This window comes from Bos javanicus, chromosome 3, assembly GCF_032452875.1.
Source record: "Bos javanicus breed banteng chromosome 3, ARS-OSU_banteng_1.0, whole genome shotgun sequence".
NCBI lineage: Eukaryota > Metazoa > Chordata > Mammalia > Artiodactyla > Bovidae > Bos > Bos javanicus.
Window position 1 is genome coordinate 77,443,613 of NC_083870.1, and position 24,685 is coordinate 77,468,297.

General features: G+C 41.8%; 1 protein-coding gene across 2 annotated transcripts; it reads left to right on the top strand.

Moving 5' to 3' along the window:
* Positions 1-662: 662 nt before the first annotated feature.
* DIRAS3 (DIRAS family GTPase 3) lies at positions 663-24,191 on the top strand. Of its 2 annotated transcripts, none has more exons than XM_061411640.1 (2): positions 663-2,939; positions 22,782-24,191. In XM_061411640.1, the coding sequence occupies exon 2, from the start codon at positions 22,847-22,849 to the stop codon at positions 23,546-23,548; it is 702 nt and encodes a 233-aa protein (XP_061267624.1). In that variant the 5' UTR covers positions 663-2,939; positions 22,782-22,846; the 3' UTR covers positions 23,549-24,191. The 2 variants fall into 2 exon arrangements, with proteins under 2 accessions (XP_061267624.1, XP_061267623.1); XM_061411639.1 differs by lacking the exon at positions 663-2,939 and adding an exon at positions 21,716-21,996.
* Positions 24,192-24,685: the final 494 nt, after the last annotated feature.

Genomic DNA, 24,685 nt, shown 5'->3' on the forward strand with positions numbered 1-24,685 from the left:
GGGACACGGTAAAAGCAGTCCTAAGGGGAAAGTTCATAGCAATACAGGCACACCTCAAGAAACAAGAAAAAAGTCAAATAAATAACCTAACCCTACAGCTAAAGCAACTAGAAAAGGAAGAAATGAAGAACCCCAGGGTTAGTAGAAGGAAAGAAATCTTAAAAATTAGAGCAGAAATAAATGCAAAAGAAACAAAAGAGACCATAGCAAAAATCAACACAACCAAAAGCTGGTTCTTTGAAAGGATAAATAAAATTGACAAACCATTAGCCAGACTCATCAAGAAACAAAGGGAGAAAAATAAAATAATCATAGTAATCATTGACTTTCTTTATGTACAATATATTATACATCTGAAACTTGAGTGACAATGATTAGATAAAGACCAGATTAAAAAAAAAAAAATCACCTGTGCCCTATCAGACTGATCTTATGGAATTGTTTGTTAATACTATCAATTAAAATAATAGTTACTGTGACAATTTATGCATAACACTGATGAAACAAAAGTGTGAAATTATCTATGACTAAGAATTGTTAGTAAAAGAATAAAGTTGAACTTATGGAAGAAAAGCTACACATAGAATGTAACCTTAAGATTTTGTGGAAGGAGGTTCAACAAAGATCAAACACTTTTTGGCTGTTTGCCTGACTCAAGACTTTGGGCCCTGTTGGTGTTCAAGCACACTCTTTGCTGGCCTCTGAGTCTCCGGCTGGTTTGTACCCAACCTACACCTCCTCTGGTGCCCGCAAGTCTTTTCTCTTAATCTTGGACCAAATGAAGGCAGAGTTCTTTGAGCACTGACTGGCTCATAGAACTGAAATGTCTCCAGCAACACAGAATGGCAAATTGCTGTGATTCATCCTGAGAGCGGGCAGCCCTCGGAGAGCTTTGTTGTAAGAGAAAGACACTTGCCAGAACCCGTCTGTATGGCCGCTGCCTCCTTCATCTACACATGCGATGAGGAGACCTGGGTTTTAAATTTTAATCTGAGAGCACAGATTAGTACCTGGGCTGGTTTCCTTTTGAGGTTTTAGTCTTTGCTGTTGCAACTGCTATTACTGTTGTAAGAGAAAGAGAAGGAGGGAGGGAGAAATCTCATATTCCCTTGCCTGAATTTCAAGACCCTTTTAATCATTCCCCAAGCTACCTTTTAAACATATCTCCCACTGATCCTCTGGGTGGTGCCTGTATTAACCGAACAAAAGTCACCACCACAAAATACTGTGTGCTTCATGCTCTTAAGCATTTGTCCGTACTTCAGCCATTCATTTCTACTTGGATGAACCAATTCCACCTTCAAGGCTGAATTCAATGCAACTTCTACCAGAAGGGTTTACTGACCATTTGCAGCCCCTGTGAGTGCTCTTTCCTGCTTACTCCTGTGACTATTTACTGACTATTTTCCACACCCTACATCAAAATGCATAGTCTTCAGGGGATTTATCTACCATCAATGAGTATGAACAGCCATCTGTGAGCTGTTTGAAGCTGGGAATAATAGAATTTCACATCAATAATTTTTTCCTCCTGTTAAAATACATATCATGTACCAGGCACTATATTAAATACTTCATCTACATTATTTCATTGACTCCTCATGATAATTCTGATAGGTAGATATTATTAAGAAGAAGAGAAGAAGGCAATGGCACCCCACTCTAGTACTCTTGCCTGGAAAATCCCATGGACGGAGGAGCCTGGTGGGCTGCAGTCCATGGGGTCACTAAGAGTCAGACACGACTGAGCGACTTCACTTTCACTTTTCACTTTCATGCATTGGAGAAGGAAATGGCAACCCACTCCAGTGTTCTTGCCTGGAGAATCCCAGGGACAGGGGAGCCTGGTGGGCTGCCATCTATGGGATCGCACAGAGTCGGACACGACTGAAGTGACTTGGCAGTAGCAGCAGATACTATTAAATACGTGATCAAGGTTATTCTGGAGACAACAAACTGCAGAGCCAGAACTCACAACCAACTCATGACTCTTCACGTCATGCTCCCTGCTCTGTCACAGAGCTGCTCACGGACAAGAGGTGTAGGTGAGCTAAGGCAGGTGGTATGGAGAGAAGTGAGAGATGAGGCTGGGCCTGACCACAGGGTTTCACCCGTGTCAAATCAGCACATGCTGATCTGGAACCCTGTCAAGCAGGCAGTGGAAATACACTATGTGTGAGAAAGGAGACCTCAATGAGCCTTCTGGAAATACAGATTGGTAGGTCCTACACCACCTTCAGAGTCAGCACAGTGACTGCAGGCATAGACTCGAGAGCCAGACTGCGTGGATTTGAATCCTGGCTACCTCACTTATCAGACATAATGCTTTAGGTAAGTTACTCACCTTCTCTGAAGTCATTTGTCCACTCTGTGCCTGCTTTTTTAATCTGCAAGATAGAGACGGTAGGATTTACCTCATACGCTGTTGTGAAATAAGTTAACACATGGGAAGACTTCTGCAGGGCACCAAGGACACCGTAGGTCCATGGGAGAGTGGGCTCTTCCTCTCCTTCTCTGATTGGGCCTCAATGTTCCATCTGTAAATGAGAGTGGGACCAGCTCTTCCATAGTGTAGATGCTATAACATACATTTCAGCTCTCCTCTTAGATTTTATGAGTTCCAGGCAAGTCAAGACCCTGCTTCTAATTTGCTACATCAGCTGACAAACCATTTAAATGGAGAAGCACTTATATGACCTTGAACTTTTTGTCTCCAGGCCTCAGTGTCTCCACCCATCCTTTCTGCTTCACTCTTCTAGGACCCCAAACAGAACAGTGCACACCTCTGAGATGAAAAGCATTTATGGAGCCCCCAGACCCAGAGTGGTAGGAGGAGGAGTGTATGGAGTGTTAGAAGTGGGACGATTTTCCTCTCTCAGGCCCTGGGCCCCAGATCCAGAACTGTGGCCTCCCAACTCATGGTCAAGTTGTCCTTGAAGGTAAGGTCCAGGTGAGGCATTTTTGAGGTTAGCTCTGTGAAGGGGAAGTGGGTGGGAAGCTAAGCGACTACATCCACAGGCATGTGGGCCACAGTGAATGCTTTCTCAGGTGCACGCTAGGCCCTCCTAATTCTGCCTCCTTCCCCATCCCATTCTTGGACAAAGACAACTGGCATTGTCAACATCTGATATGAAGGACTGTATGGATGTAGCTTAGGCCTTACTCCAACCTAGTTACTCCACTTTAACCCCTTAAATCAGGGGTTCAGAAGACACTGATGCATGCTGGTTGACCCCAATCCCTTTCACAGTGATTCAGGTGACAGTTTTATCAAATATTTTCCCCAGCAAAACAGGACTCGCCAGTCTGCTTGTCTCCAATATCTCTTTCTTCACACAGCCAATGTCACATGCTTTCGTTTTCTGTTATGGGAGCACCAACCTCAAAGTACCAATTTCCAGTATGGTTAGGGTAGCCTGAGCTATGCTGTGATTGCAGACAGGCCCAAGCATGTAATGGCTCAACAGGAAAACAGTGTACTTCTCCCTTGTCTCAAGGTCTAGCAGGCTGGAAGATCCCCTGGAAGCAGGGGTTCAGGAAACACAGCTCCATCTATCCTGTGGTTCTACAGCCTTCAGTGCATGGCGCCCAGAGTGAACTTGGGGGTTCTCTCCCTTCCAGTCCAGAAGAGAGAGACAGTGAGAAAGACCGGGAAGTGTCATCTCTGACTTTCATTCATGACGTTCTGCCTGGAACTCAGTCATGTAGTGCCAGCTAATATAATGGAGGCCAGGGAGTGGAGTCCAGCTGTGTGGACAGGAAGAAGAGGTCCTCTAGTCCCTGCTACTTGTTAGCTATGGTGTTGGTACAAATCCTATCTATTCTACCTTTAAAATTTTTCCTCTCTTCTCTATTTACAGTATCACCGTTTAAAATTTCTATCCTTTCATAAGCCTTTCAACTTCTTTTTTCTCTGTTTTTATCTTCCCAATTTTCTTTAAATAGTTGTCATGTCTAATATAATTTAGACGTGATCATATTACTCTCCTTACCCCAAAATATTCATATCCTCTACACCTGTGCTCATAGAATAAAGTGCAAACTCTTTAGCCTGGTACAGAAGTTCTGCCCACCATGTGCACAAATACAATTCACAGAATTCCCTGTTTCTTATGCCCTGTTCTTTCCTTTTCCATATAGTGCATCTGATGGTCCTTCTGCCTTCTCTGTCTCTTAAAACCATACTCAATCGTCCTACCCTCCATGAAACTGTCCTCAAGTTGCCTGGTTGAAATTCATTCTTTCAGTGTTCTCATGCATGCTGCATGTTCAGTCGCTTCAGTCATATCCAATTCTTTTGCAACCTTATGTTCTGTTCATGGGATTCTCCATGCAAGAATACTAGAGTGCATTGCTATGCCTTCCTCTAGGGGGCTTCCCAGCCCAGGGGTCGAACCTGCATCTCCTGTGTCTCCTGCATTGCAGGTGGATTCTTTACCCACTGAGCCACCTGGGAAGCCCAGAGTTCTTATAGCCCTTTGTTAATCTCTGCATTTGATTCTTATGTTATCGTTATGTTATGTAACAGTATTCTCACATTTTGTGGTCAAGGACATATGTGTATCAGCAAAAAGCAGAACCAATTGGAAATTTACAAATATTCACATGTCTCCATGTTATACAGCAAAACAAAAGTAGCATTCTTTGAGTCTTGTAAATTTAAAACTTTATCAAATCAGTTTCTTCTTGTGGTCTTTATGAGTCAGAAGGAAGCATCACTCTCACTGTTGGTACAAGTGAAGGGAAACCTCTTCTCACTCTTTTCTAAGAAGATTTGATTAATTGTAAAGACTTCATGTTTTAATACATGACTTAGTGACTGAACAACAATGACATGTTTTGAGGCCAGTCTCTGTAATTTCATTAATCTTAAAATGTAAAAGCAGGCTTGTAAGTATAGGATGGAAAGGGAGAAAGAGAAGAATAACTTGGTAGTGAAGAAAGCTGACAAACACCTGCACCAGGTGATCAAGGACAATATCCACAGTGGTGAGTCATGCTGATGGTGTGTCCCTTGATGTGGTATGATGAGAATGATTCTGTGCCTCTGTGGTCCTCCTCCCAAAACATTACCCAGTCTAATTAGGAGAAAAACATCAGACAAGCTCCACTTGAGAGACATTCTACAAAATATCTCACCAGTAATCTTCAAAACTGTCAAGGTCATCAGAAATAGGGAAATTCTGAGAAACTTGGTCACAACCAAGAGTAAACTAAGGAGACATGGTAACTAAATATAATGTGGTAAATGGAATAGGATCCTGAGATACAGAAAGGGCATTAGGAAAGAAAATGAGACCATCTTAATTAAAAAATGAACTTGAGTTAATAATCACATATCAATATCAGTTCTTTATTGTGACCCGTGTACCATGATAATGTAAGATGGTGATAATAGAGGCAACTGGCTGTGGAATATATGGGAACAGTTCACACTGTCTATGATGATTAATTTTATGTGTCAACCTGGCTAGACCATGGCACCCAGTTATTTGGTCAAACACAACTCTAGATGCTTCTATAAAGATTTTTTTTTAGATGTAATTAACACTAAATCAGTAGACTTTGAGTAAAGCATATTACTCTTCATCACGTGGGAAGGCCTTTCCAATCAGTTGAAGTTGTTAAAAGACTGAAGTCCTCTTAGTTGAAATCGGGATGAAGTATGGTCTTGAGTTCATAGTCATGTATTAACATTGGTTCATTAATTGTGACAAATGTACCATATAAATATGTTAATAACAGGGGAAACTGGCTGTGAGCTGTGTGAGAACTCTCTTTACTATCCTTGTGATAATTCTGTGAGCCTAAAACTGTTATAATATTTTAAAATCTTTAAAAAAAATCAGACTTGCAGAATTCAACTTAACTGGCAGAAGTATGATTTTCTTTTAAAACAGTGAAACAAGGAGCATATATCATTGTGTTCCGCAATAGCATTCTGAGTCCTGCCGAATTGACACAATGGGGTAAAAACTTATTTCTCTTTATTAACTTGTACAAAGAAATGCTTTTGTTCAGCCAATGAGTGTTTTACAGTTAAACAGTGTATGTGGAAAAAAATCAAAAGGGAATGCATTGCAAAACTAAACTCCTTTACTTAAAAGGGGCCTAAAATGTGTTTCTTGTTTTTAATGGGGATAATTATTTTCAGTCTTTAATAATCATTCCTCTTTCTAGGCAGCTCTTGCTGCCACTTTAATAGAACACAGTGGCACAGAGAGAACTGGGAACAGGGCAAGGGAGATATTGGACAGAAAGGTCTTTGCTCTGTCTGGCAGGTAATGCTCAGAACACTGGGGAAGTTGAAATGAAGCCATTCGTTCAGAAATATGTCTTGTTTGCCTACTATACACCAGAGTGTGAGGGCTTCTAAAATGAATCATTTACAGATGCTGGCCTCAGCACCTTATCACCTTATCATTGTTCAGGGTTGTAACATATACATGATTTATATAAGGATATAAAATTATATATCCTTATATAAATCACATCTGTATAATAGATATAAATTATGTGCATGTATATATGTGTATATATCTCCTGTATAGCTCACTGTCTTTCCTTGACTCCCATAGGCAGCTGTTGTAATGTGTTTAATATGTATCTTATATGCATGTATGTGTTCCTGCAAAAATGTATATTATTGTTTGGTGAGCATATATCTTTAATTATTGTAAGTAGTGAGGTGCCACATTATCTTATCCCATTTTATTACTTTTTATAGTAGGCACTATGTTTCTAACCACTATCTTTGTTGTTAGTGAATACATAATCTTTAACCTGTAATTGCTACATAATATTATAAGAAAGAAGAAAAGTCCTCGTTTGCTGGTCTCTGGAAGACCCTCTTCTCCCACCAACCCCCTCGTCAAGGAGCCTTCATTTGGTTGGTGCCTTCCCTTTGGTCTAGGGTATAAGTATTCGCTTATACAGACCTGATTGTCTGGGAAAGTTTCCAAAGAAGGATTATGGCTCATTTCATTAAGAAGACTATGCCGGCAGCTTATTCAAAGTTGTAATTAGTGAAATTGTACAGATACTCTCTCCCTCCTGAGAAAACATAATTTCTGATTCCTTTTTTTACCCTTGACCCAGAAGACTGTGTTAACTCCATCTCTGAAACCCCCATAGGGATTTGTTTTCCCGGATGTGCTCCTGTGGGAGAGTAAAAGGTGAGGGCCTGGAGACAGGGGCTAAGATCTTGTCCTGGCTGTGTCTGATTGGCTGAGCCACTTTGAGCAGGTCCTAACATCCTTCTGTAGTTTGAATAGGTGCTGAAGTCACTCTTCCTGGGTTTGAATCCCAGTTCTGCAACTTCTGAGCTACGGAACCTTGGGCAAATTATTCACCTAGGAAAGGAGGTAATTAAACCACGGATGATTTCTAGGGGGGATTTCAATTCAACTATTATTTCATCCATAGGTGATTTCTTGGCTCCGTGCCCTTTTGGCATCATTCTTCTGTCTGTCTTTTCCCAAGCAACCTCTTTTCCCTTCAAGGTTCTCTCCAGATGGCATGTTCTTTAAAGCTTTTCCTCAGATTTCAGATTTAAGTAAAGAATAAAAGAGCACTAGAGATTAAATAAATAAAGGTAAAATTAAATCTTTTATTTTTCTTATTAATTGATCTAATAGATAACTGTTCAAAGTGATAATAGTAACAATACATTAGGTGATTATAGCATATGGATGAGTGAAATGAATGACATAAATTTGTAAGGAATGAGAGGGATTAATTGGGAATACTATGTTATAAGGCACATGTGTTGCATCTGAAGTGTTACTTGAAAGTGGACTTAAATTTGTTATAAATGTATTTTGTAAATTGATAGACTAAGACTGGAGAGAAAATGGAATTATATGAATTGCTTGGTTAAAAACAGAGAAGGCAGAAAAAGGGAGAAAAAATAAAGAACAAGTACAAAATGTGAAACACCTGCAAACATGGTAGATAGTAAACCAAATACACTGATAATCACACCAAATATGATTGTCTAAATATATCAGTTAAAAGACAGAGGCTGTTAGAGTAGAAAAAGAAGTCATTCCAACTATATACATATATTTTTTCCACAATGAATCTATTTTAAATATAAAGACACAAATAGATTAAAAGTAAAGGGATAGAGAAAGATATTCTATAGTAACACTAATCAAAGAAAGCTGAAGTAGCTATATTAATTTCAGACAAATTAGACTGAAGAACAAGGGAAATTATCAGGGATAAAGAGGGTCATTACATAGTGATAACAGAGTCAATTCTCCAAGAAGACATAGAAGTCCTTAATGTGTATGTACTTAATGACAGAACATCAAAACACATGAGGCAAAACTAATAGAACTGAAAAGGAGAAATAGACAAATCCATTAATATGGATTTGGAGACTTGAATACCCCTTCAGTAATTAATAGATCCAGCAGGCAGAAAATGAGTAATAACATAGTTCAACTGACACAGCACAATTAATCAACTAGACCTAATTGACATTTATAAAATACTTCACCCAACAATAGCAGAATACACAGGAACCATGCTATGTTGATCACTGTAGCTTTAGAGTAAGTCTTGAAGTTGGGTAATTGCAGTCCTTCAACTTTGTTTTTCTTTGTATTGTGTTGGCTATTTTTTTTTTTTTTTTTTTTGCTTTCCATATAAACTTGCTAATATCCACAAAACAGCTGCTTAGATTTTGATTCAGATCATATTGCATCTACAAATCAAGTTTGGAAGAATTGACAACAATATTGAGTTTTCTAATCCATGAACATAGACTGTCTCTTTTTAGATGTTTCTTGACTTTTTTCATTAAACTTTATTTTTATGCATAGACCTTGTATATATTTGGAAAGTTTATAACTTAAATGTTTCAAGTTCTTTTGGTGCTATGGTTCTGTGTTAATAATTTCAAATTCCAATGTCCATTGTTGGTATGAAGAAAAGTAATTGATTTTGTACATTTACCTTGCATCTTGTAACCTTGCTGTAGTCATTTACTCATTTCAGGTGGGTTTTTTTATTTTGTCAGTCCTTTGGGATTTTGTACATAGACAATCATGCAACTTTCAAACAAAGACAGTTTTATTTCTTCCTTTCTAATCTGTATATCTTTTATTTTAAAAAAGTATTTAGCCCTATTGTTTACATAAGTAGGAATAGCTAACATTTACTGAGTGATTACTATCTCCAAGCAATGCCCCAAGCATTTGTTATTTGTTTACTCGTGAAATACTTGTTATTTAGTCACAGGAACTTTCTAGAGTAGGTACCACTATTATCCCAGTGTTACAGAGGAGGAGACTGAGGGTAGAGAAGAAGCAAATTGCTTAAAACTTTGAAACATTGTCAACATTTTGGTATTAAAATTTTCTCTCTTCCCTGGAAGAAGCATAAAAATCCATGCAAACCATGGTTTCCAGTTGTTGTTTCAGGAAATACAGTCATCAAATCTATCTAACCAGCCCCAAGCTTTCCCTGGAGCTTTATTCCTATAATCCAACTGAGTACTAGAATTGGTCTCCTGCCTGTCCCACAGGCACCTCCAACTCACTATACTCAAAATCATATTCACAATTTTCTTCTCCAGTCTTGCTTTTCCTCTTGTGTTTCTTTTTTTCTTATGATCTCTTCTTCCTTTTTATCTTTTATGCTATGCTATGCTAAGTCGCTTCAGTCGTGTCCGACTCTGTGTGACCCCATGGACTGCAGCCTACCAGGCTTCTCCGTCCAAGGGATTCTCCAGGCAAGAACACTGGAGTGGGTTGCCATTTCCTTCTCCAATGCATGAAAGTGGAAAGTGAAAGTGAAGTCGCTCAGTCGTGTCCGACTCTGTGGGACCGCATGGACTGGAGCCTACCAGGCTCCTCCGTAGGGATTTTCCAGGCAACAGTACTGGAGTGGGTGCCATTGACTTCTTCTTTATCTTTTAACCCCCACTTTATTCATTCTGTTAGTTTAGAGATAGGATGATTGATTAAGCAAGATTCTAAAGTGGTTTCAAGCTTTCTTCTGTATTAGAATCACCTGAGTCAGTTCAGTTCGGTCTCTCAGTTATGTCCGACTCTTTGCGACCCCATGAATCGCAGCACGCCAGGCCTCCCTGTCCATCACCAACTCCTGGAGTTCACTGAGACTCATGTCCATCGAGTCAGTGATGCCATCCAGCCATCTCATCCTATGTCCCCTTCTCCTCCTGCCCCCAAATCCCTCCCAGAATCAGTCTTTTCCAATGAGTCAACTCTTTGCATGAGGTGGCCAAAGTACTGGAGTTTCAGCTTTAGCATCATTCCTTCCAAAGAAATCCCAGGGCTGATCTCCTTCAGATTGGACTGGTTGGATCTCCTTGCAGTCCAAGGGACTCTCAAGAGTCTTCTCCGACATGACAGTTCAAAAGCATCAATTCTTTGGTGCTCAGCTTTCTTCACAGTCCAACTCTCACATCCGTACATGACCACAGGAAAAACCACAGCCTTGACTAGACGAACCTTTGTTGGCAAAGTAATGTCTCTGCTTTTGAATATGCTATCTAGATTGGTCATAACTTTCCTTCCAAGGAGTAAGCGTCTTTTAATTTCATGGCTGCAGTCACCATCTGCAGTGATTTGGGAGCCCCAAAAAATAAAGTCTGACACTGTTTCCACTGTTTCCCCATCTATTTCCCATGAAGTGATGGGACCAGATGCCATGATCTTAGTTTTCTGAATGTTGAGCTTTAAGCCAACTTTTTCACTCTCCACTTGCACTTTCTTCAAGAGGCTTTCTAGTTCCTCTTCACTTTCTGCCATAAGGGTGGTGTCATCTGCATATCTAAGGTTACTGATATTTCTCCCGGCAATCTTGATTCCAGCTTGTGCTTCTTCCAGCCCAGCATTTCTCATGATGTTCTCTGCATAAAGTTAAATAAGCAGGGTGACAATATACAGCCTTGATGTACTCCTTTTTCTATTTGGAACCAGTCTGTTGTTCCATGTCCAGTTCTAACTGTTGCTTCCTGACCTGCATACAGATTTCTCAAGAGGCAGGTCAGGTGGTCTGGGATTCCCATCTCTTTCAGAATTTTCCACAGTTTATTGTGATCCACACAGTCAAAGGCTTTGGCGTAGTCAATAAAGCAGAAATAGATGTTTTTCTGGAACTCTCTTGCTTTTTCCATGATCCAGAGGATGTTGGCAATTTGATCTCTGGTTCCTCTGCCTTTTCTAAAACCAACTTGAACATCAGGAAGTTCACGGTTCACATATTGCTGAAGCCTGGCTTGGAGAATTTTGAGCATTACTTTACTAGCATGTGAGATGAGTGCAATTGTGCGGTAGTTTGAGCATTCTTTGGAATTGCCTTTCTTTGGGATTGGAATGAAAACTGACCTTTTCCAGTCCTGTGGCCACTGCTGAGTTTTCCAAATTTGCTGGCATATTGAGTGCAGCACTTTCACAGCATCATCTTTCAGGATTTGGAATAGCTCAACTGGAATTACATCACCTCCACTAGCTTTGTTCATAGTGATACTTTCTAAGGCCCACTTGACTTCACATTCCAGGATGTCTGGCTCTAGGTCAGTGATCACACCATTGTGATTATCTGGGTCGTGAAGATCTTTTTTGTACAGTTCTTCTGTGTATTCTTGCCATCTCTTCTTAATATCTTCTGCTTCTGTTAGGTCCATACCATTTCTGTCCTTTATCAAGCTCATCTTTGCATGAAATATTCCTTTGGTATCTCTGATTTTCTTGAAGAGATCCCTAGTCTTCCCCATTCTGTTGTTTTCCTCTATTTCTTTGCATTGATCGCTGAGGAAGGCTTTCTTATCTCTTTTTGCTATTCTTTGGAACTCTGCATTCAGATGTTTATATCTTTCCTTTTCTCCTTTGCTTTTTGCTTCTCTTCTTTTCACAGCTATTTGTAGGGCCTCCCCAGACAGCCATTTTGCTTCTTTACATTTCTTTTCTATGGGAATGGTCTTGATCCCTGTCTCCTGTAAGAAGGATTCTTTTCACTGTACTCCTTTTCAAGAGTCTTTTAGCTATACTAGATACTATGCCTTCCCATATAAATTTTAGGATAAACTTATTTATGCTTATAAAATCTTGGCTGAGATTTTGACAAGAATTGCATTAAAACCATAGATCAACTTGGAGAGATCTTTACTAAGTTGAATGTCCTAATTCATGAACACATTATGTCTTTCCATCAACTTAAGTCTTCTTTGATTTCTTTTATGAGCATTTTGTAATTTTCAGCATTCAGACTATTTATGTGTTTTGTATATGTACAAAGTACTTTCTTTTTTGTAGTGACTGTAAATAATACTGTTTTTAATTTTGGTTTCTATGTATTCTTTTTTATTATAAAAAATATTCTTTTATTTTCAACCTACCTATGTCATTTAATATGAAGTGAATTTCTTCTTACTTCAAACATCATATAGTTGGCTTGTGTTTCTTTTTTGATTTGATTATTTTATCCACCCTGCCAATCTGCCTTTTTATGTGGTGTATTTACACCATTTACATTTAAGATGATTCTTGATATATATGAACTTAAGTACACAATTTTATTGTTTCCTGGTTTTCCTCTGCTTTGCTTTATCACCTTTATGTGGGTTACTGGAATGTTTTTTTAATAGGATTCTCTCTTGATTTATTTTTAGTGTGTTTGAGTATATCACTTTGTATAAAAAGTTATTCCTTTGGATATTACAATATGCATATATGACATTATAATCTATTATTGCATGAGTGAAGTATGGAAACCTTGCTTCTATTCAGGTCCCTTTGCCTTTCCCAACTTTTAGCACCGTTGCCTTGAGTATCAGATATTATAATTTTTCTTTCAATCATCATGATGATTGTAAAAGTTTATGAGAATGATAAGCAGGTAAGTGTAAGTAAGTGTTAGTTGCTCATGGACTGCAGCCTGTTAGGCTCCTCTGTCCATGGAGTTCTCTAGGCAAGAAGACTGGAGTGGGTAGCTGTCCCCTTCTCCAGGGGAATCTTCCCAACCCAGGTATCAAATCTGGGTCTCCTGCATTGCAGGCAGATTCCTTACCATCTGAGCCACCAGGGAAACCCATGAGAAGAATAGTCTATCATAATTACCCCTATTTTTAAAATCTATCTTGATATTATGCTTTCCCTATGAAGTTCCTAATTATCTTTTCCTTTCTGTTTATGAAACTTTCTTTGTTATTTGTTGTTCAGTTGTTCAGTCATGTACGACTGTGATCCCATGGACTGCAGCATGCCAGGCTTCCCTGTTCTTTACCATCTCCTGGAGCTTGCTCAAACTCATGTCCATGTTGGTGATGCCATCCAACCATCTCATCCTCTGTCACCCACTTCTCCTCCTGCCTTCGATCTCTCCCAGCATCAGGGTCTTTTCCAGTGAGTTGGCTCTTCGCATCAGGTGGCCAAAGCACTGGAGCTTCAGCTTCAGCATCAGTCCTTTCAATGAATATTCAGAGTTGATTTCCTTTAGGATTGACTGGTTGGATCTCCTTGCAGTCCAAAGGACTCTCAAGAGTCTTCTCCAACACCACAGTTAGAAAGCATCAATTCTTCGGTGCTCAGCCTTCTTTACAGTCCAACTCTCACATCCATCCATAACTACTGGTAAAACTATAGCTTTGACTATGTGGACCTTTGTTGGAAAAATAATGTCTCTGCTTTTTAATACTCTGGCTATGTTTGTCATAGCTTTTCTTCCAAGGAGCAAATGTCTTTTAATTTCATGGCTGCAGTCACCATACACAGTGATTTTGGAGCCCAAGAAAATAATGTCTTTCACTGTTTCCATTGTTTCTCCATCTATATGCCATGAGGTGACGGGACCAGATGCCATGATTGTAGTTTTCTGAATGTTGAGTTTTAAGCCAGCTTTTTTATTCTCCTCTTTCACCTTCATCAAGAGGCTCTTTTTCACTCTGCTCTTTCACTTTCATCAAGAAACTTCCTTCAGTCACTCTTTGAGGATAGGTTTGTTAGCAAAAAATCCTCTTTGCTTTTCTTCATCTGGACATGGTGTTTGTTCTTGAAGGTATATTTTGCTGGATATAGAATTTGCAGTTGACAGTTCTTTGAAAAGACTTTCAGCACTTGAAAAATGCCATGCCATTTCCTTTGGTATCTGTGGTTTCAAATGAGATATCTGCCATCATCTGAATTAATGTTCCTCTGACAGGTAATATATTCCTTCTTTCTATCTACTTTCAAGAATTTATCATTGTTTTCAGAATTCAGTTATGTGTCTTGGCATTTATTCCCTTGGAATTCTCCTGGTGGGGTTTGTTCAGCTTCTTGGAACTGTAAGTTTGTGTCTTTCAACAAATTTGGGAGATTCTCAGGCATAATTTCTTGCCATACTCATTTAGACTGTTTCTTCTCTCCTTCTGGGGCTCTGATACAAATGTTGGGATTTTGGTTATTGCACCACAGACCCTAGAGACTCTCCTCATTTTTTTTCCCAGTCTGTTTTATCTCTATTGTTTATATTGAGTAAATTTTATTTCTTTATCCTCAAGTTCACTGATTCTATCCAATGTCATCTCCATTATAATATTAAGCCCATTAAGAAAGTTTAAAAATTTTCTATTATTGTATTTTTCAGTTCCATAATTTCCATTTAAATCCTTTTTATATGTTTTATTTGCTGAACTTTTTTAAAAAATTATTTTATATCAGAATTCAGTTGATTAACAACCAATGTTGTGGTAGTTTTAGGTGTATAGCAAAGTGACTCAGTTCAGTTCAGTTCAGTTGCTCAGTCATGTCCGACTCTTTGCGACCTCATGAATCACTGCATGCCAGGCCTCCCTGTCCATCACCAACTCCCGGAGCTCACCCAAACTCATGTGCATTGAGTCGGTGATGCCATCAAGCCATCTCATTCTCTGTTGTCCCCTTCTGCCCCCAATCCCTCCCAGCATCAGGTTCTTTTCCAATGAGTCAACTCTTCACATGAGGTGGCCAAAGTATTAGAGTTTCAGCCTCAGCATCAGTCCTTCCAATGAACAGCCAAGACTGATCTGCTTTACGATAGACGGGTTGGATCTCTTTGCAGTCCAAGGGAATCACAAGAGTCTTCTCCAACACCACAGTTCAAAAGCATCAATTCTTCGGTACTCAGCTTTCTTCACCGTCCAACTCTCACATCCATACATGACCACAGGAAAAACCATAGCCTTGACTAGATGGACCTTTGTTGGCAAAGTAATATCTCTGCTTTTCAGTATGCTATCTAGGTTGGTCATAACTTTCCTTCCAAGGAGTAAGTGTCTTTTAATTTCATGGCTGCAATCATTATCTGAAGTTATTTTGGAACCCCCCAAAATAAGGTCTGACACTGTTTCCTCTGATTTCCCATCTATTTCCCCTGAAGTGATGGGACCAGATGCCATGATCTTCGTTTTCTGAATGTTGAGCTTTAAGCCAACTTTTTCACTCTCCACTTGCACTTTCATCAAGAGGCTTTTTAGTTCCTCTTCACTTTCTGCCATAAGGGTGGTATCATCTGCATATCTGAGGTTACTGATATTTCTCCCGGCAATCTTGATTCCAGCTTGTGCTTCTTCCAGCCCAGCGTTTCTCATGATGTCCTCTGCATAAAGTTAAATAAGCAGGGTGACAATATACAGCCTTGATGTACTCCTTTTCCTATTTGGAACCAGTCTGTTGTTCCATGTCCAGTTCTAACTGTTGCTTCCTGACCTGCATACAGGTTTCTCAAGAGGCAGGTCAGGTGGTCTGGGATTCCCATCTCTTTCAGAATTTTCCACAGTTTATTGTGATCCACACAGTCAAAGGCTTTGGCATAGTCAATAAAGCAGAAATAGATGTTTTTCTGGAACTCTCTTGCTTTTTCCATGATCCAGCAGATGTTGGCAATTTGATCTCTGGTTCCTCTGCCTTTTCTAAAACCAGCTTGAAAATCAGGAAGTTCATGTATCTGTTCTTTTTCAAATTCTTTTCCTATTTAGGTTATTACAGAGTGTTGAACAGAGTTCCCTGTGCTATACAGCAGGTCCTTGTTGGTTGTCTGTTTTAAATATATCAGTGTGTACATTGTCAATTCCAAACTCCCAATGTATCCTTCCCGCTTTCTCCCCTGCTAACCATAAGTTCATTCTCTAAGTCTTTGTGTCTGCTTCTCTTTTGTAAATAAGTTCATTTGTATCATTAAAAAAAAAGATTCTGAATATAAGCAATATTATATTGATATTTGTCTTTCTCTGCCTGACTACTTAACTTAGTATGATAATCCATGTTGCTACAAATGGCAGTATTTCATTCTTTTTTATGGTTTGGTAGTCAGTTGTATACATATACCACATCTTCTTTATCTGTTCATCTGTCAGTGGACATTTAGGTTGCTTCCATGTCTTGGCTATTATAAATAGCATTGCAATGAACACTGGGGTGCATGTATCCTTTCAAATTTTGTTTTTCTCCAGATATAATCCCAAGCGTGCTTCCCTGATAGCTCAGTTGGTGAAGAATCCACCTGCAATGTAGGAGACCCCAGTTAGATTCCTGGATCAGGAAGATCCACTGGAGAAGGGATAGGCTACCCACTCTAGTATTCTTGGGTTTCCCTTGTAGCTCAGCTGGTAAAGAATCTGCCTGCAATGCGGGAGACATGGGTTTGATCCCTGGGTTGGAAGGATGCCCTGGAGAAGGGAAAGGTTACCCACTCCAGTATGGAGAGTTCCATGGACTGTACAGTCCATAGGGTCTCAAAGAGTCAGACGTAACTGATTGACTTTCTATATTCTATAATCCCAAGAGTTGGATTGCTGTATTATATGGTAGCTCTATTTTTAGCTTCTTAAGGAGCCTCCATACTGTTTTCCATAGCTGCCGAACCAATTTACATTCCCACTGACAGTGCAAAAGGGTTCCCTTTTCTCCATACCCTCTCCAGCATTTGTTGTTTGTAGATTTTTTGATAATCTCAAATATGCAGATGACACCACCCTTATGGCAGAAAGTGAAGAGGAACTCAAAAGCCTCTTGATGAAAGTGAAAGTGGAGAGTGACAAAGTTGGCTTAAAGCTCAACATTCAGAAAACTAAGATCATGGCATCCAGTCCCATCACTTCATGGGAAATAGATGGGGAAACAGTGTCAGACTTTATTTTTGGGGGCTCCAAAATCACTGCAGATGGTGATTACAGCCATGAAATTAAAAGACACTTACTCCTTGGAAGGAAAGTTATGACCAACCTAGATAGCATAGTCAAAAGCAGAGACATTACTTTGCCAACAAAGGTCCGTCTAGTCAAGGCTATGGTTTTTCCTGTGGTCATGTACGGATGTGAGAGTTGGACTGTGAAGAAGGCTGAGTGTCGAAGAATTGATGCTTTTGAACTGTGGTGTTGGAGAAGACTCTTGCGAGTCCCTTGGACTGCAAGGAGATCCAACCAGTCCATTCTGAAGGAGATCAGCCCTGGGATTTCTTTGGAAGGAATGATGCTAAAGCTGAAACTCCAGTACTTTGGCCACCTCATGCAAAGAGTTGACTCATTGGAAAAGACCCTGATGCTGGGAGGGATTGGGGGCAGGAGGAGAAGGGGACAACAGAGGATGAGATGGCTGGATGGCATCACTGACTCGATGGACGTGAGTCTGAGTGAACTCCGGGAGTTGGTGATGGACAGGGAGGCCTGGCGTGCTGTGATTCATGGGGTCGCAAAGAGTCGGACACGACTGAGCAACTGAACTGAACTGAACTGATCCTGACTAGTGTGAGGTGTCATCTCATTATAGTTTTGATTTGCATTTCTCTATTAATTAGCAATGTTAAGCATCTTTTCATGTGCCTCAGCCATCTGTATGGATAACTAAAGAAAACTCCTGTTCATTTATAACTACTGTATAGTAGTATATAGTTTTATTTTTCAGGGAACCCATTCCTTTGACTCTCTGGCCTACTGCAATGCTGGATCCCTGGGCTAGGGCTCCTCTTAAAGTGAAATATTTTATATTGACTTTTGAAGTGCAAGACCTGGTTTGGATGGAGGAGCTATGGTTTTTTATTTTTATCATTTCTTCTGATTTCTATGTATAACCTCATAATTTGATTTCTCTGGCATTTAAAGGCTTTACTTTGGGATATATATTTCCACACCCTCTTGCTTTCCTCCTCCTTTCTCTTCTTCCTCCTCCTCTTCCTCCTCCTCCTTTGTCTTCTTCCTCCTCCTATTTTTCACTTCCCCTTCTTTTTTGTTGTTTCTTTGTTTTAAATGTTTTTCCTCCAAAGGCATCTCATTCATCTTCCATATATCAGGACCCCATTTTTTTGTGTATTTGAAACGTGTATTCTTAGTTTGTTTACTGTAAAGAAACAAATATGCGTTATAACAATGGGAAAAAAATAAAAAGCAGTGGAACAAAAGACATCCATACACCCCAAGGAACCGTTGTTTTCAAACAAAAGGCGAGGCTACAGGAGAGAAGAGTAAGCTTGGTCTTAGGTCAGAGCATGGCCCCTGAGGTTCAGTTTCCTCATCACCAAAATGAAGGGTTTGACTTGATGGTCCTCAGGCCACTTCCAGCATTATAAATGACTTAGTGATTAGACATAATTGTCTTCAAATAGCTGAAAGGCTGTAAGGGCATCCAAGGGAGCAGACTGATCAATGCATTTCCAGACTCCAGACGATGAAACCGGAATCAGTGGCTGGAGTGACAGGTAACTATGAAAACTTCACTAATAATCAGAACTACCCCCAAACAGAGAGGACAACCTGTCAAGTGCCAAGGTGTCTGCTCTGGGGTAAACTGATGCCCATCAGTTTCAGTTTCAGGACCCTCTTTTCTAGTCTTTCTCATTCCTAAAGACTTTTTGTTGTTGTTCAGTCACTAGGTCATGTCTGACTTTGCAACCCCAGAGACTACAGCACACCAGGCTTCCCTGTCCTTCGCTATCTCCCTGAGTTTGTTCCAACTCATGTCCATTGAGTCAGTGATGCCATCCAACCATCTCATCCTCTGTCACTCCCTTCTCCTCCTGCCCTCAATCTTTCCCTGCATCAGGGTCTTTTCCAGTGAATTGTCTCTTTGTATCAGGTGGCCAAAACATTGGAGCTTCAGCTTCAGCATCAGTCCTTTCAATGAATATTCAGGGTTGATTTCCTTTAGGATTGACTGGTTTGATCTCCTTGCCATGCACGGGACTCTAAAGAGTCTTCTTCAGCACCACAATCTGAAAGCATCGATTCTTAGGTGCTCAGCCTTCTTTATGGTCCAACTCTCATATCTGTACATGACTACTGGGAAAAACCATAGTTTGACTATGTGGACCTTTGTCAGCAAAGTGATGCCTCTGCTTTTTAATACACTATCTAGGTTTGTCATAGCTTTTCTTCCAAGGAGCAAGCGTCTTTTAATTTCGTAGCTGCATTACCATCTGCAGCTCAAGAAAATAAAATCTGTTACTGCTTCCACTGTTTCTCCTTCTATTTGCCATGAAGTGACATTTTAGGTGCCCTAGTTTCAATAGGCAGTGTTATTTGTGGTTTAGGAGGAATATGCAAAGATTTCGTTCTTGCTCAGAATTCTCACTGCTCTTCTTCCCTGCCCCAAGTTCTTCTGTCCTCAATTTATTTTCCCCAAGCCTGCTGTGTTTTCCTGGTGGAAATCTGCTCTTATTTGGTTTAAATAAAAAGGTCATTGGCACTTCCAAAAATGCTCAAAGACTACACGATTATGTGTATACAGATTTCTATATTATTATGTGAAGGCCAATAGCTGTCTTTTATGAATTACCTATTGTATTCTAAATGCCTTCTAACTAGTGCATCAGGGAGTAGCTCCTTGAATCCTCCCCACAATTCTTTCTTATAGGTATCAGTTCCCCTCTACAGAAAAGTAATTTCTCCAGGATCGCACAGCTCAAAGGCATATTATCATTTCAGTTGCTCAGTCATGTCTGACTCTTTGTGACCCTGTGGACTGCAGCATGCCAGGCCTCCCTGTCTATCACCAACTCCCAGAGTTTACCCAAACTCACGTCCATTGAATTGATGATGCCATCCAACCATCTCATCCTCTGTCGTCCCTTCTCCTCCCGTGTTCAATCTTTCCCAGCATCAGTCTTTTCAAATGAGTCAGCTCTTTGCATCAGGTGGCCAAAGTATTGGAGTTTCAGCTTCAACATCAGTCCTTCCAGTGAACACCCAGGACTGATCTCCTTTAGGATGGACTAGTTGGATCTCCTTGCAGTCCAAGGGACTCTCAAGAGTCTTCTCCAACATTACAGTTCAAAAGCATCAATTCTTCAGCTCTCAGCCCTCTTTCTAGTCCAATTCTCATATCCATACATGACTACTGGAAAAACAATAGCTTTGACTAGATGGACCTTTGTTGGCAAAGTAATGTCTCTGCTTTTGAATATGCTGTATAGGTTGGTCATAACTTTTCTTCCAGTATTAACATGTATTCCAAAGAAGGAAAAGGGAAAAAACCCATTAACATTCTAAAGCTAGTTTTCTGCCTCTAAAGCATGTGTTCTTGATCTCTGCCTAACATGCATGAGTCTTTGGGTAAGAAAGAAAAATTATAAAAATGTTTTCACTAATGAGTAAAATATACTGTATCAGCTTAATGACACAGGAGGATAAAATCAGAACAAGAACAAGAGTTGGAGTTAGGAGTACTGGGTTTGGGCCAGCTGCTGCTGCTGCTGCTGCTGCTGCTGCTGCTAAGTCGCTTCAGTCGTGTTCGACTCTTAGCGACCCCATGGTCTGCAGCCTACCAGGCTCCTCCGTCCATGGGATTTTCCAGGCAAGAGTACTGGAGTGGGGTGCCATTGCTTTCTCCAGGTTTGGGCCTACGTCCATCATTTATGAGCCCTTTAAACTTGAACAAGTAATTTTACCTGCTGAATTAGTTTTATTTTGCTGTGTAAAAAACTGCCACAGATGTTGTAGCTTAATAGGATACCCAACTGCAAAATCTAGAACTCTCTGAAATCAGAAGTCTGGATAAGCTCAACTGGATTCTCTGCTTAATAAGGCTAAAATCAAAGTGTTGATGGTCTGATCTTACGTGCAGTTTCTAGAGAAGAATCTGCTTTCAAGATCATTCAGGTTGTTGGAAAAATCCAGTTGTTAGCTCTGCGGCTCATGTTTTCTTACTGGCTGTCAGCCAGGGGTCGCTCTCTACTCCTAGGAGGCTGCCCACATTTCCAGTCTGGATTTTCCTACGAGGTTTTTGTGACGACGACTAAATGAGAAGTATTGTACACAGAGTGGTGATGGATATGATCACTGCTTAATGTTGTTGGGTGTAGAGGATACCCCTCAACCTCTAAACACAGAACATGTCTACACCACAGGAAATCCTACCAAGAAGCAGGTTCCAAAGTCTCTTATAACAGAAGTGTCCGTTGGTCTTCCTCAGCAAAGACAGAAACTGGGTTTTGTGCTGGACAAATGTTTATTGGAGTGAAGTGGATGAGATGCGGTGAGGTGTGTGTCACCAGTAATGAGAAGGGTGCTAACTGGCCTTCCTGCAGGGAAGAGAAGGTGGCGAGGGTTGGGAAAGGCTACCCCACAGGGGGCAAAAAGCGAAGAAGTGGTTTAGATCGCAGTAGGTGAGAAATGCCTGCATCTGCAGCCCCGTAAGCGGACCCCACTCAATGGGCGGGCACTTGTGAACACAGGGCCACCTCCCACCCCCGCCCCTGCCCGGGCTGTGGGTACCTGTGTGGGGGACGCCGGGGAGACTGCCGGGGGCGCGTCTGACTCGGTCAGCCCCTCACAACCCAATCCCCCCTCTGTGAGCAGTGCAAGTGGAGTCTCCCAGTCTGCGCCCCCTGGCTCTAGCTAACCAATCTCAGTCCCACTGTTGGTTGGAGCATTTCGCCCGGAGCCTCCGAGCGAACTGGTTGCCGGCTGCGGCTGGGAGCTTGGTTGCGCAATTCCTTGCCGCCACTGCGGCCGCGGCCAAAGCCACCTGGGCAAGGAGAGAATTTGCCGCGAGGTTCCCGCCTCGGAAAGAGGTAAAAGCTATCGTTCGCCTTTTTTCGGGCACTCAAATGCAAGGTGTAGCGAGTGAACCAGCCTGGATTATCGCGGGGCGAGGCGGGGGTGGGGGGGGGGGGAGCAATGGGCACGTTATCAGGGAAGCGGGTACTTGAGGACAGTTGCTGCAGGTTAGGGGTCTCTGTGAGCGTTACGAATCCTGGTCCCTGTGGGCTTCCTGGGCCCCCCCCCACTGCCCCCCGTGACCACACCCTGGATCGCGATGTCTGCGGCAACCTACCCTTGCCCGCAGTGATCGATCCTTGTCAGAGATACGCATAATTTTTAATATTGCAGGAGAGAAGACAGCAAGGGCTTATTTAGGGTGAAAATGTTTGCTAACATCGTTCGGATGTGCATGTTTTAAGGGTTGGCAAGCTGTCCATTATTGCAGCATTCTGTAGTGTGGCATGATAAAATAAAAACAGGTGCGTAGCCACCGCGAAAGTAACAAACAGGTATCATTGGAAGAAGAGGCTCGGGGCGCTCCTGCCCTCCTCCCCACCCGCATTGCCTTTGGTGGGTTCCTGGGGTGGGCAGAGAGACAGCTCACCGCAGAGAATGGAGGAGGGAGGAGGGAAGTGGGAGGAGGGAGGAGGGTGGGGTTAGCGTGCGGGACGAGACAGACACCACCCCCCGCCCCCCCCCCGCCCCCCCCCATCCCATGTCCCCAGGGAGCAGCGGGCCAGGCAGGCGCTGCGACAAGACATCATTCCGAGTTAGACTCCCACCCCTCACACATCCTCTCTTCTCTCCTCCGTAGGCATCCCTCACTGCTGGCCAAGTGCCAGAGAAGCGGTGCACGCACCTCTCAGCTAATACCTGACCATGGGCAACTCCTGCTTCGGCCTCAAGGAACGGCTGATGAAGCGGCTGCGGCCTCTGCCGACCGTGATCGTCATCCGCACCTGCCTGCCCCAGAGAAGGAGCAGAGATTTCCGCGTGGTGGTGCTCGGCTCGGCCGGCGTGGGCAAGAGCGCTCTGGTGCAAAGGTGGGTGCGCGGCAACTTCCGTGAGGCGTACCTGCCGACCATCGAAGATACCTACCGCCAGGCACTAGGCTGCAGCCACAAGGCGGGTGCGCTGCACATCACCGACACCACCGGTGGCCGCCGCTACCGGGGCCTGCAGCGCCTTGCCATTGCCAGGGGTCACGCCTTCATCCTGGTTTATTCTATCACCAGGAAGCAAACCCTGGAGGAGCTGAAGCCGCTCTATGAGCTGATCCGTCAACTCAAAGGTAACAACCCGCAAAAGTGCCCCGTCATCCTGGTGGGCAACAAGTGCGATGAGAGCCGTCGGGAGGTGAGTGAGAAGGAAGGTGCTGCCTATGCGTGCGAGTGGAATTGCGCCTTCTTGGAGACCTCGGCCAAGATGAATATCAACGTCCAGGAGCTGTTCCAGTTGCTGATAAATTTCGAGAAGAAGCCCGCCGCCGCCGCAGCCCCCGCCGGCGCCCAGCCTCCGCAGAAGAAATCCCAGATCCCCAAGACCGCCGAGAAGCTGCTGGGCAAGTGCATCGTCATGTGAATCCTGAGCCTTAAAGATCGCGACCCTCTTCTCCTTTAGTGTGCTGTGTCACCTGTACATGACTGACTTTTGTGCTGTGGTTTGGGTTGTAACAATTAGATGTCAATAAATGTCCCTTGTGAGTTAATAACTTTCCTTTTTCCCAGGCGAGAGAACTCGAATTGTTAAAATAATGGACATTGGAGGAGGAGAGGAAAAAAGGAACAGGATGCATTTCAAGGATGGGACTTGGACTGACTTTAGAGATTAATGTTTGAAAAAGAGACTGGAAATAGCAAAATGAATTGAAAGATACCACTGCCCTTCTTGTGATCCTATTATTGTGTATTATTCTTCAACATTTCAAGTCCTGTAAATGTCTAACCATATCTCCCCATTGTGTATTTAATTGTTAAAAAACACGTTTTTGCAGCAAAAGGTCTGACAGATGGCTGTGAGACAGAAATACTAAACATGATAAATAAATGAATGTCCTATAGTTGAGCATTGAGGGTGGGAGCAGAGAGAATTGTTAAAGTGGATCTTGCTTACTAAATATATGCCAGTTGTTTCATAGGTCATTTAAAATGTTTGAGTATTCTACATCCCTGTTTAAAAAAAATTATAATAGTTCTATGACTTAATAAAGCTTTTCCTGCATGCAGTCAGCTGTAATAATTTCTTTTTCACTAAACAACAACAAAAATTACCCATTGCCAGTCACAGCTGGTGAAGATTTCTAATAGGAGTTTTACATACAGAAGCCCATGCCCTCTTGAAATTAGCCAGTTGTGGGTGGGGGTGGTTTATGGGTCCCTGCAATGCAGAGCTAGTTTATATCCATCACCTTTCCTGGGCTGATTCAGGAAGAACTCCAGGCATCTTTGAAGAGGTTACTTGCTCATTTTGCTGCTGTCTTGGAGGTGGGTGGTGAAAAGCAAACTCTGCCTCAAGAACCACTGGATAGTGGATGAACCTAGAGTCTGTTATACACAGTGAAGTAAGTCAGAAAGAGAAAAACAAATATTGTATATTAAGGCATATATGTGAAATCTAGAAAAACGGTACTGATGAACCTATTTGCAGGGCAGGAATAGAGATGCAGACAGAGAGACCGGTCAGGTGGACATGGGGGTTGGGGAAGGGGATGGTGGGATG